General features: G+C 39.6%; 1 protein-coding gene across 11 annotated transcripts in view; it reads left to right on the top strand.

Moving 5' to 3' along the window:
• The window catches only part of mecom (MDS1 and EVI1 complex locus), a 94,578-nt gene that overhangs the window by 42,517 nt on the left and 38,778 nt on the right, over positions 1 to 13,283 (top strand). Inside the window, exon 1 of one of the 11 annotated variants that reach the window (XM_037267062.1) lies at positions 7,040 to 7,156. The exons of the other annotated variants lie outside the window; for them this stretch is intronic. Coding sequence (XP_037122957.1) covers positions 7,118 to 7,156 — 39 coding nt within the window. The 5' untranslated portion in view covers positions 7,040 to 7,117. Of the gene's footprint in view, positions 1 to 7,039; positions 7,157 to 13,283 lie in introns of those variants that run through there. 11 annotated transcript variants of the gene reach the window in all.

Raw genomic sequence — 13,283 nt, 5'->3', positions numbered from 1 at the left:
GAAGAGTAGCGAGAACTTATACGAGGTTCAGAGTCTAGTTTCCAACTTAAAAACTGAGGATTGTGGAGGAGTGGTTTGCACATATTTTAATTGCTTTTCTAACATAACTGATAAAAGGCACAAATAATACTCAAAAGAACAATGATTTACTTTAAAAATGACTCAAGGGAGTCCATGTTTCATCTACACAAGGTGCAGTAAGGTGTAGAAGGAAACAGGAGTCGGTTTTGGCTGCACTCCACTGTGTTGTTTTGTCACTTGGCCCTGAGCAATAAACATTATTGTGAATATTAGTCCAGAATTTTTGGCAGCTATCCAGATAGCAGTGCAGGCGGGGAAGCTGGTTGGACACAAACACAGCAGCACTGCTGCCATTAGCTCCCCCCACACATCACCACAATACACTTAAAGACTAAAAAGGCACCAAAACAACAAGATGTGTGGAGCCTAAAGTCCTGCCCGGCCCTGATAACAAGTCTCAGCATTTAGAAAATAAGCGTGCACATATGGCTGTTTGATGTTCTCCTCCGCTTATCTCTGCTAACTTCAAATTCTCAGAGAGTTTCTCCTGTGAGATCAAGTTCAGTTGCTAATCTGCTTGCTTTTTTTTTTTTTTTATGAATTCTTATTATTGAAGGGGAGGAAAAAAAAAAACTCACAGCTGTGTTCCTGCACCAGTGGAGTTTCTGGCGGCCTTCTTTTATGCTGCTAATGAGAAAGTAGTGGAGAGGCCATGAAAAGTCATCCGAACTCTGCAGGACTTGTTCAGCTTTGAAACTCTCATTGTTAGCTTATTGCCAACAATTAGTTAGCGGGCTTATACAATTAGTAGATATTTCAATTATATTTTGTAGCAGATCTGGATAAAAGTGTGAATCATGTATTTCCATATGTTGCTCTTAGAGTTCATTTTTGCTGGAAGTCGGACGGCAGAGTAAAAACTGATTGGTGAAGATCAGGGAGTGGCAATTTCTTGTCACAATGTGTAAAACCAAATCACGCATACTCATTTTCTGTCTGTAACAACATTTTCCAAAGCAATATATCATCATTATGACCAGTAGGTTGATACTCTCAAAGGTACTTCTGTATGCATGATACTGATTCTAAAATCTTGGGAACATGCCTTTCCTTGTTTGTTCTTGGACAAGGTACAGACAGTTAGCTAGGAGTCCAGTATTGAAATATATTAGGCTTGTGTTATGACGACTGCTTCTGGATGATGCTACTCACCTGTGCTTCTGTGGCTTGGCACAAGGTCAAGATAACAGAGAAATACAGGGAGTGCAGATAACATTGATAGGGCACCTCTCTTCCTGGGGGGGGGGGGGGGGGGCCTATTCAAGAGGAACGAGGAAACGCATTGCAAACGGGTCACTGCTGGGTCAGTAAAGTCCATGAACTCTCAGCTTTGAGATACAAGTGTGGAGAGGCAGGCAACTCCATCATAGCTTAAATTTGTTTGTTTCGCAGTGATTGTACACTTTTTGGTCTGGTCAGGACAAAGTTGAGGTAAAACGAAGGAGACAAATATCGAGCAGGGTTTTTCCCAAATGTCCAATTAGATTTCTTTGGATCTGTGCTTGACATCTGGAGACATCTAGACATCTGCTATGATGCAATATTAAGAGACACTAATTAGTTTATTTGGTTCCTTAGCATATATTTGAAATGTTGCAGGACCTGGGTTTAAAAATGATTTGATCCCAATATTTCTTATATGATGACTGGTTTTGGAATCAAAAGTGAAATGGTTGTAATCAACAATGCGTTATGACACGTTTTCTTACATGGACCTCAAGCAAAAGCATAAATGTCATGCAGATAGATTTTCACAATATATCAGTTTGTATTGCATTCACACAACCACTAAAATGTGTGCGTCCATTCATGTGTGTACCTAAGGAGGGCCTTTTTTGAGTGAAGATGTTTAAAGTTTTGTTAAGATCTCTTTGACAAAGCCATCACAAAGGTCATGTATCTATAAGTATGTCTTTGACCTTTCACTTATGACCCCTTGGCCAGCCGACAGAACAAAGGGCCGGGTGAAGGGTTACTATGGTAACAGGCCGAGTGGGTCAGTGAAGGGACAGATGGCATATAGATAGTGCAGCGATTGCGTGGCACATTTAAACATGATCTAGTGTGAACGCCCACGTCTCACGCCTACATCCACCTGCTCTTCACTCAGATTAACTTTGCAAGATAGCATTTACTTCGCAATGAGGACATTTGATAAATTACTGTGGAAATCATACCACTCGAAATAAAATCAACAGTGTGCTGGAAAACACTTCATGAGGAAATGAAGATATTGTTGACATTGAAAAAGAATATTTAAATATAGGTCAGCTTTTATAAGGTGAATAAACACTAAAGGTGCTTTTGTTTGCACTTGGCCAAGTCTTTACAGGCAATAGTTTAGTTTTATTTAACCAGTTAACATGCTATCAACATAAAATATATATTTTGACCTTTTGATTTGGTGAGGTTTAATTAGAATTATTTATATGCTCCAGTTGCAAGACCTCAATCACAAAATTATTTATTATTTATTATCATTTGAATCATGTGACTTAATTTGAATTCCAATGCAAATATGTGTGTTGCTCAAAAGAAAAGTCGTCAACTGAGTTCATCAACAATTCTGTAAAACCAAAACTGCCCAATGAGGATGAGTTGCTGCGCTCCCAGGTCTCTGTCTCAGCTTGCCTTCCAGGAGGAGGAGGGAATCTTGGGTTTTGCCCCCCCCCCACCCCACTTCCCCCCTCTTTGTTAGAATACCTCCTATAATAAATCTGGATCTACTAAATAGCCCATGAATAAAGGGATATTTTATCCTTGGTGGCACATGGAAGATTTAGAGGGAAGAAGCAGCGTCGCCTCTTTTTCTGAACAACTACAAAGTGGTCACTCAGCGAGCCTTAAGAGGCATAAAAAGCCTGCGGTAGTTCATTAAATATCCAGAATGAAGATGGGGCTGCTGGGGTGGTGATTTAGAGTAGTCAGGTGCATATATCGCGGCCCCACCTCTTATCCTCCGTTCGTCCCGGGCAAGAAAATAACTGCGCAAGCTGTGCTGTTTATCGTCTGTGTCGTTGAGGACACTGGGAGGAAAGAGAGAAGGAAAAAGTATTTGCAACTTTGTTGCACTTAAAGGAATAAAAGTGCTTCAAAGGTCACTTTAGAGGTGCTTCATTCAGAGCAAATGTTGATTCAGAAAGTATTTGGATGTTTTTCTGTGAACACATGAACTCTTGTGAGGGAATTCTACCTCCCACGCATTCCTGAAAATCAAAAGTTGGCATGTCTGACGGCAGTTTGTTTTGCAACTTAAAGGCATATTTTACATGAAAATATTGGTTGGATGTGACATCTGACCACACATGTTACGCTTTATATTTTATGTGTCCTTAGTGAATGGCACTGTCATCAGATGAATTCCCAAATGAATTGCAACTTGAACCGTCCCGCTATAAATTATCACCATTTTAATGTTATACGTGTTCACACGTGCACGCAAATGGTTTCCTCAACTGCAGACTTGACTTTGATCTTGCAGCACATTATTTTTTACAAGTCTGAGTTTCTCACCTGTGTGACATTTACGGCTAAGCCACTTAAGATGTAGAACATTCAATATTTGATTTCACATTCTGAAGTGTTTTTATGTCTGTGATAGGGCCATGGTTTGCTCAATGCTTTGTGTCCTGTTCAAACATTCACACAGTGCAAGGGAGGGACACCAAAATAGTATTGAGGAACTGTGTGATCAAAAGACAAAAGAGTTTGATAATGCTGTTGGAAAAATGACTAATACTATCTCGTGTCTCGTTGGAAGGGAGAATGATTGCAGAATTGGTCTTGACATTTTTGGATATGACACACACACATATATTTTTATATCTATATAATAATAACTGATAATTGAAGTACCATTTCCAAAACTTGTCACCTGAAATACAAATACCGTATTTTCCGCACTATAAGGCGCACCGGATTATAAGGCGCACCTTCAATGAATGGTCCATTTTAAAACTTTGTCCATATATAAGGCGCATAGAATCAATAACTCAACGTTGCTCAAACGTTAATGCAATCACAATATAGTAACACTCGAAATAGTGAAAACAATAACAATATATCAATAACTCAACGTTGCTCAAACGTTAATATCACACAACACACAAAACAAACACGTAAAGCTTACTTTAATAAGTTAGTCCTTATCCACGAATCCATATTGGTCCATATATAAGGCGCACCGGATTATAAAGCGCACTGTCGGCTTTTGAGAATATTGGAGGTTTTTAGGTGCGCCTTATAGTGCGGAAAATACGGTAGTAAACACACAAAAAAGATTTAGGCTACTGAATAGCGTCAGTGAAGTACAGTTAAATCAATTGATCAATAGACCCTAAACCTCTGCTATAGGTAAACCAATTTGTTTCCTCAAAGCGCCAGTAATCACAAATGAGTTTTTGAATAACCCTGCAAATGAATAACTAATAATTCTGCATCTCATGCCACACCACTCAACAATATTCACATTGGAAATAGTTGGGATGTTCCTGTCGGCATCAACTAATCTTCACAGTGAAGGGCAGAATAAGGTCACGTAAATCCCACTTGAAACTAAAATAACATTGTTGGACTCCCCAAATAAATTCATTTAGCGTCGTATTCATGAATGTCAAGTTTCTTTCTGCTTCTGCAGCAACTCTCACATTTGGTCATTGGTTTTGCCTTCCTCGCTATACCCTTCAGCCACCTCTCGGGTGTCAGTATAACGATATAGGGCCTGATCAGTAGAAGCTGATGTCCTAATAGAGAAGTAATGAGAATAGATCTGCTGGCTGCCGGGCCGTCCTCGCGTCCCACCGTGCCGCTGTGTTCAACCACTTATGAAAGACATGAGGGGGAGAGCGTACGGCGCGCTCCATCCAGCTCTTAGCGCAAAGATAATATTCACTCTTTTATCCACCTCTCCTTGACAAATGGCTGCCATTAATCAGAAGCCTTGTGCGTATGTGTGCACAGACAGAGGTGAATGCTGAGCATGAGCCGCATTCAATATGTGGAGAAGGGAAGACGGCGCACAATCCACTTACAATTTGAATAGAATAGAATCATCTTGAGGATTTGGCTGTAGAAGTGCTAGAAAAAAAATGATGGTGAAGAATAACAGAGACATGTGGGCAGTTGCTTGTGCTCTCAGTAGATATCTTGGCAGTTAGCGAGAAGGCCGGAGAAGGGCTTTTGTGCGAATGAATGTGTCTTAGCCTCGTCCAACTTTATCATGAGGGTAAGTCATTAATCATTGCATTGACAGCATACACACAGAGCGAAAAACAGATACTTGGCTACATGCACACGGGCTTACACCTCCATTGAATTTGTTGTTTTAGCAATGCCATAACGACTGCACACTAAAATGTGAAAAAAAGGCCAAGCACAAAAAAAAGAAAAACATCGTGGGGTGTCTTTTTTGTGTTGTTACTCAGCAGGATGATTATGATTGTGGTTACACTGATGCTGCAATGACTTTGTTTAGTTGCCTTTTTATCCAGGACATTAGCAAATGTAATTTTTTTCCTAGCTCATAAACCATACAGATTTTTTTTTAATGAAATTTTATCTGGTTTGAGATAGACTTACAAGAACCATGTAGGCCTTTACGTCTATCTATCTTTATTTATTTTATTTTTTATTTTTATTTAAATAAATTTGTTTTTTGTTAAAAGGCTTACAATCCTACACAGGCTCGCCCCTATTTGACTTTGGCCAAGTTCTTCCCATTGGCTTCAGCTAGACGTCTGGTCCGAGCCTACTTTTCCACTGTCCTGCCAAATCGCCACCACATCGCCACATTTAAGAGCATCATGTCTAAGCTGTGCCTCGCCAAGCACACATGCCAATGGGTTAACCCAATTCAGATCTAATCTGACAGACATGTTGCCTTGACAGTAAGCAGAGAAACCTCACTGGCTATTTCTGGATGAGTTGCTCATGTTTGGCTTCTTTGTTATCGCAGTTCATTCACAAGCATCTACAGCAGCACACTTCAGCCGAGGTCATTTGGCACAGGCTTCATCTTTTGCGCTGTAGCCAAAAACTGTTGTCATAGTGAATTCTCTTACAATGAGCGCACACGTAACTCACATAATCTCTTGTTTTAAATTTGCCAAATAATTGTATTTCTCTTTTTCTTTTCAAACACAATCTAAATAAAGCAAACACTTTAAAAGGGATGTAGTAATTGTAGCTTCTTCCAATCACGTCAAATGGGAGCTTCAGCTCGCAAAAAAATTTACGACAGTTCTGCAGCAAATGAATAGAAACAACACGCACAAACAATTTTGTCTTTGAATAAAATTCACATACAGGCTGGCACATCTTTTCTTTGTGATGTGTCACGTTGTAGAGTAAGAGCCAGGTTTAGCCATGCAGTCCTGGAAGTGGCCGCTCTCATCTGGCCGTGTGTACATTGCTGCACACATCTTGTTTATAATTTAAGATTTAGCACTCTTCAATAGTCGTCAATATGGCCACTTGTAAAAGCTGTCTGGGACGAGCTGGAGGCTAGCTGGCTTGTTAGGCGCTTGGAATATGTGAGGCAGGTGGTAAAGGGCCAATGTCCATCTGGATCTGATCACCCAACAGTAGTTTCGGCATGCTGGTTCATGCTTGCACATGGTGTCTCGCTTGCGAATGTGTGTCAAACCTTGGGCTTGCGGGCCAGATGTGGCCTCTGTGTACTGTTTTCTTACGTCATCTTAAATTCAATTACTTTTACTCTCTGCCGTCCTCTTGTGGAATCACGTCCCATAAAAAAAAAAATAAAAAATACAGAGCTTTGTGGGCTGTTACTCGTGCTATCTTAGACTGTTTGCTTTAACCTTTTAATTAAGTACCTGTTTGGACCTAACCCTAACCTTTATTTTAGAATCTTCTTTTGCGTCATTGTCTGTATCATCAAATAGTTGGCAGCAGATGATAGAGAAGGCAGGTGGAGAATACCGCAGGCCTGCTCCACCCAGTCAGGTTGCTTAATTGGGAACTCAATGTGACAATGAACACTTAGTATACTATCTTCGTACGTCAAGACGACACACACATGCAGTCTTCCTCTCAGAAGCATCCCCACAACTATGTGGTAAGTGTCATTTGTTTTATTTTTCCACTTTAAGTCTTGTCAATTGATTCTGTCAAAGTCATGTGTTACCCGCCGCATACTACATATTCAGAACCCTTCAAAAATATTGGAATGACAAGGATGGGTGTACTACCGGCCTTTAAAAGCATTTCAAACGAAAAATGTAGTCAGCGGGTCAAAATCTCAAATGTCATTCACTGTTAATTTAAGTCCGTTCCAACATTTTGATTCTCTGTCTTGAGTTGTTGAACACATTTTCTGTCAATTTAAAAATCAAGAAAAACTAAACGGACTTCTGACCCTTTTATCTCAAATGGCTTTTGAGTTCTATTGGAGGGCACTGTAGACTTGTCAATCGAGCTGTGTACGTGTTCATATTTAGACGTTTTAATGAGTGTGATGTCATTTGTCCTCACCTCTAAAAACAATTTAGCAAGGTGGATACAGACAGTCTCTTCGTCTCAGCTCTCGGGACTAGCATGGAATGCAGTTTGAAAAGCATTGTGCTTAATTAATTATAGTTCTTGGTTACCGTCCAAGTTATTATTTTCCTTTCTTGCACTGGCAGAAGTGTACACCGCAGATTTTAAATGGACTCTGTCATCACCTCATTGCTGTAGCAACTATTTCTACACGGCTTAACAAACACCTATACATCGTGTACGCATTGCTCACTTTAAATCACCAGCCTGGAAGTTGAATGGTTTGAGTTGAGTCAGGTGCAGGACGCTATCGAGTAGACTAATATGACAAGCCTCAACGCTACACTACAAAGTGACCAGTCAAGCGACCGGCACTGCGTCTGCACCCTTGTTCGTTTTTGTCAAGTGCATGTTAATGTATTAATGAAATGCAGACAAGAGGGTGGGGGCATCTACATAAATGGCTAATTAAAATAATGAGGAAGGAAAAAGCACGTAGCTTGGTGTCACTATTGATTAATTCATTCATAAAAAACGAGCAGGCGCAGCAGGGGGGGAAGGCCCCTGACGGTCGCCCCCATTTCACAATGTTCTTCTCAGAATTATTCAAAAGAAAAAAGGAGGCTGGCGGGAAACACAGGAGGACAGACAAGTACATGGGAGAGAATAAACTGTCAGTAAAATGCTTTATTAACCTCTCCGGAGAGGTCAAGAAAACAGTGTAAAGTATTCAGAAGCATTGGAATACAGGTAGTGCGGATTCCGTGTCATAGTTGTAAAGTAAATTTGGTTTCATTTTTTTCCTTTTATTGTGACTACAAGCGCTCCAAAAGTGTGACATGCTGAGTCAACATTTTATTGATTTTAAAATTGAACAAAGATGTGTTTTGTGATTGTTTGCTTCATACACAAATGCTGTGTGACATGAAGTTATTTAACATTCTAGCTGTTTCATCACTGCCCTCTCCTGAGGTGACTTTCAGCATTGTTGTCTCCGTGTTCTTGTCAGGTCATTTGTATTTGTCGTCGCTCTTCGAGACAGATTAGATTCCGATTGCTCTCTGAACCTTCTGCCCTTTGCGTCATGTTGGAAACTGACTTCCTTGTCCGCGGCTCCAACATACGAATGGTGAAGCTGCTTTTTTTGCCAATGTACTTTTCTCCAACCTCTAATATTACAGTTTGTCTTGGGTCATGATATCTACCTTCTCGTTTATGAAGCTGTCCTAGAAAATGCAAACAAATCTTTAGTTACAAACCTCTAACTCAAATGGACACCGGTATGCTTTTTAGACATTTCCTGTGCAAATGGTTCACATTCACTCCTCTGCATGTCCCATAGAATCCTTTTCGATGTGTCAGTCTGTATGCAGGCATAGAGACATTCTCTGCTCCCTGCAGAATCAAAGCCCATCAATCATGTTAACATGTTAATTACTGGGATTTATTTTATTCAGCAGAAATAACAATAAGGATCCCATTACAGAGACTGGCCTGAGGGCGTGAGAGTGTGTGTGTGTGTGCATGTGTGTGTGTGTGTGTTCACAAATAAGCTGGGTAAGGTGTTTCGATTTGTACAGCAACCAAGCGCGTTTAATGAAGAAGTGTAAGAAATAATATTCAACTACTATATATCGTAATCACTCTATAAATGTCACTCAAGAGAAGTAATCATTGCACACATCCACATAAAAAAAAATGTGTATTTCAGCATAGCCCCAATCATATATTTAGTCAAGTTGGTGTATTGGCAAAAAAAAACATTGAGGTCGAAGCCTGTCCACAAACAAGATTTCCACTCCACTGCTCACTTTCAGAGTGCAAAAAACTATGATCAAATAATAGATGGTGTTCAGGTTACTTCAACTGACATCTAATGATAGGTTTCACATTGCATGACTAGCGTAGGCGTGGGCCATGTTACACCGCATTTGAAGATTTAGACGTGTACTTCCAGATACTTGTGTGTTGAGAAGGGATGGTGAAGTTAGCGGATATTAAGATGGATTTCGTGGTACTAGCTGATTGTATTCGTCTCTGTGGTCATGTTAGTGTATGAATGTATCACAAGATACTAACTAGATAAACATAAATTAACAGCGTTAAAATTAAAAAAAAAAGGGGAAAAAAAGCTTTTTATGTATGTTTTGCAATGCGACCTTTTCACTTTAAGTTCTCAGCTCATAAAAATGAATAATGACCAAAAGATCTTTCTTCAGTGTTTGGTAATTTTAAATGACACTTTAATGATTTGCCTGTTCACTTTTATTGTCACTTTGTATTTCATATTTATTTTCCACAAGATCAAAGTAAATTGCTCTCATTACACCATCATTGAATGACTTGGAATAATCATTCAGGAGACAATGTTGAGTAAGCGGTGTTAATCCGATCATTTTATTTTATGTAAGAAATTGTGTCAAATTAAATTATAATTTTTTTCTGGATCACCCATAAAAAAAAAGTAGAATATTCCAAAGAAAGGAAAAAAACAATTCTATGCTTTTTTTTGGTTAAAACAACTAAGCAGGCCATTTGAAAGTTCTTTCATTTGTTTTCTTCAATCCCTATAAAGGCATGAAAGTACCGGATGTCAGCGATTCCTTTCGTAACCACTTTTGCTTTCCTGCTTATGTCGTTTGAAAGTACTATCGTCGACAAAGAGATATGTGCGAGGCCGTTTTGATTGTTTCGCCACCTGTGCCCGCCATGTCCACAGATTAGTGCCTCCCACTCCCGACACTCAAATCAAACGCGGCTCGGGTTCCTCAGCTGTCTTTTGTGTCGAGCGTGTTAAGCGATTTTTAAAGTGGCCCTATCCACTTTCTCCTACTGGATGACCGGGCAAATTTCAATTGCCCTCAAACTTTCAAATTGCCATTGATCATCGGAAGCCATCTCATTTTATAGCAGTTTATATCTCAGATAAATGCATATAATATCGCACTCCCCACTTTGCATTTAAGTGGCATCCTATTTGCATAGCGGAGCTCAGTCCTGGGCAAGGTTGGTGTCCCAGAGAGTGCATAAATGGATACTTGCCAAGCAAACTCCCTCCTTGCGCCCATCTTTTACTCGCTCCGAATGTTGATGAGTGTACCCACTCTAAAAGCTCACAAATTCTACTCCTGGTGACAATGGTTAGGTCAGCCTAGATAAAGCATGTCCATTAGAGGCAATCGAGCTGGGAACAGTGACAGACAGGAGGGCAGTACGAAGGGGGGGAGTGGGAAGACTTTGACAAATAAAGGTGGCCATAACTCTGCCTGCCTCCCCTTTGCATGTATTTTCCTTTTGAGTCTGATAAGTGTCTTGGAATCAAATCAGTTTTAATTAGCAGGTCCTAAGTGGTGATTGTCATTAAGGAACTAATTAGCATATCACACATTGGACATATGGTTTAAGGTGGTGCAGCTCTCTTGGGCTAACTTGATGCATTTATTAAAAAGACACCACTTGTTTATGGTTGTGACCTCATTATTGCACACCTTAGTAACAGTCGTCTTTCACCCCCTTTTTTGCCTCTTTGGATTCCCTCACCTTCCTTCCCTGTTCATGGTTAGCATGTGGTTATGTGGTGTTGGAAGCTGATGACTGGCGGTTGGTGGCTGTTCTGCAGGGATTTTGGAGGAATTCATCTGTGACCATGTGGTTGTAATTTGGTCTGATGGCGAAGGCTAGCCTGTTGCGGTGGCATTGCAGAATAATAGTCCTTTTAAAAGAGGACAAGTGGATTATCACAAACGTTGGCCCAGATAATTGATTGTGTAAATATATTAATGGGGAATTTACTTATCAATCACGGGACTGACAAATAGATGAGGGACAACCATTTACTATTTAAATGTTGTTTTTGGACCGTGGGAGGAATTGAAAATACCCGGAGAGAATAACAGAAAGGCATCCACTTAGACATTACACATTGCTGCATTAACACATCTTAATTCAATAATTAATCAATGTGACGTTGGACAAGGCTTGTTCTAAATCTTTTATCTAAAGTGTTTGATCTTGCAGTAGTAGCACTATGGGTAAGATGCCTATTCATCTAACTTCGGGCAAAAGACATAAAAGAGCACACCATAGACTGGTACCCAATTACAAAAAAATACAATTAATAATAATAATAAGCCTTTTACTTAGTCTTGAAGATTTATTTATTTATTCATTCATTCATTCATTTATTTATTTTTAGTATTATTATTAGTATATCTTTTTCAGTCATTCATTCATTCATAGTGTTAACAAAAAAAAAGACTGCAAATGTTTGAATTTTTAGAAACCTAGGCCTGGCTCCTTGTTTCACGGGGTGTTGGTGTGTGTTGATGTGAATTTCCTGTTTTCCTCCTGTGGTTGTATTTTCATTGAATGAGCTGTGAGGTCAGCGACCTCGCCTTGGCAAAAGCTTTGACCTCATCCTCCGACTACAGACCGATGATATTGACACATGTATCAAGATGTGTCACTACTTAAAACAAAAACGGTACAGTTTAGACATGAAACGTACATGCAGGCTTTTTTTTTTAACACACTATATTTACACAAATCCATCTTACGCCACTGCACACGTGCTATAAAAAGTACTGCTGCGAGACAAATATATTTACTGGGATTTAAATTGCGCATGTGAGTGCTGTGAGAGATCAATAGTGGTATATGGGACGGCGGGACATGTCAATGCCTCAAGGATTGATTGTGAGTAATGACTTGAATGCCAAAGAAAGAGGAGTAAGAGTAGGTTGTCCATCGTGTTTCTTGCACCCAGCTTTGCCCCGCCCCCCCACCATCACATTTAACCATTTCGAAATCTCCTTCCACCATAAACACAATTTGCTATTTTCAGTCTACACTTTTCCTCTTTGTCTCATCTTCTTTCCCTTTCTCTCCCACTCACCATCATCACTCCCGTCTTTGTGTGCTCATGTTTAATATTCCAAAGTTGGCTCAGTCCATGGCACGCTGCAGCCAATACAGGCTGATGAGCTATAAATCTGGCCGTTGACCAGTTACCTCATCGAGGTCAGCAAAAGAGACAGAGGAGGAAAACATGTCTTTGTATTGTGTGTCTGTGAGGACTTAACACATAAGCGAGAGTTGTCCGACCTCTGATAATGTAGACAACCCTGATAAGCGCTGAGTTTAAAAATTAAGCCATAACTAAAAACAAGGGCGGTGACCTCAGCTTTTCTATGGATCAACGATTCAAGCCTGTTTGAATAGGAAACACTTGATGAAACGCTTTTAGTGTTTTGACTAAGCTCACAGTGTGTAATTGTGTGATGAATTCTTTTCGAGCATTCTTTAATGATATATTTATTTATGGGTTTTTTTTTCAGTTTGTTGGTTTATTGTTTGTTTGTTTGTTGTACGGACTTATATATGGCATTTTAAAGTGTTATTTGTTTTTTTTTTTTTTATCTCTTTTTTTGTTTTGGACGTGTCAATCAATGAAAATAGAAATAAAACGCAATCATTTTTATAAATATCTGAGAATTCACTCCAAACATATTTTTTTTGCATTCCTTACATTTCTCCAGAAAAAGTCCTAAAGCTGTTTCAACTCCATGGCAGTCAAACAATATGACCCAATGTTGTGATAAACACATATGAAATAGATTTTTATGTTCTTACTCGTATGGCAGCATTTGAAACTCCAAAACTTAGCAGTGAAGCGTCAGTTTCTCGAGCACTACAAGGTTGCAACA

Source organism: Syngnathus acus, chromosome 13, assembly GCF_901709675.1.
Source record: "Syngnathus acus chromosome 13, fSynAcu1.2, whole genome shotgun sequence".
NCBI classification, from domain to species: domain Eukaryota; kingdom Metazoa; phylum Chordata; class Actinopteri; order Syngnathiformes; family Syngnathidae; genus Syngnathus; species Syngnathus acus.
The sequence above is the reverse complement of the archived record's forward strand: the minus strand, read 5'-3'. Positions and strand labels throughout refer to the sequence as shown.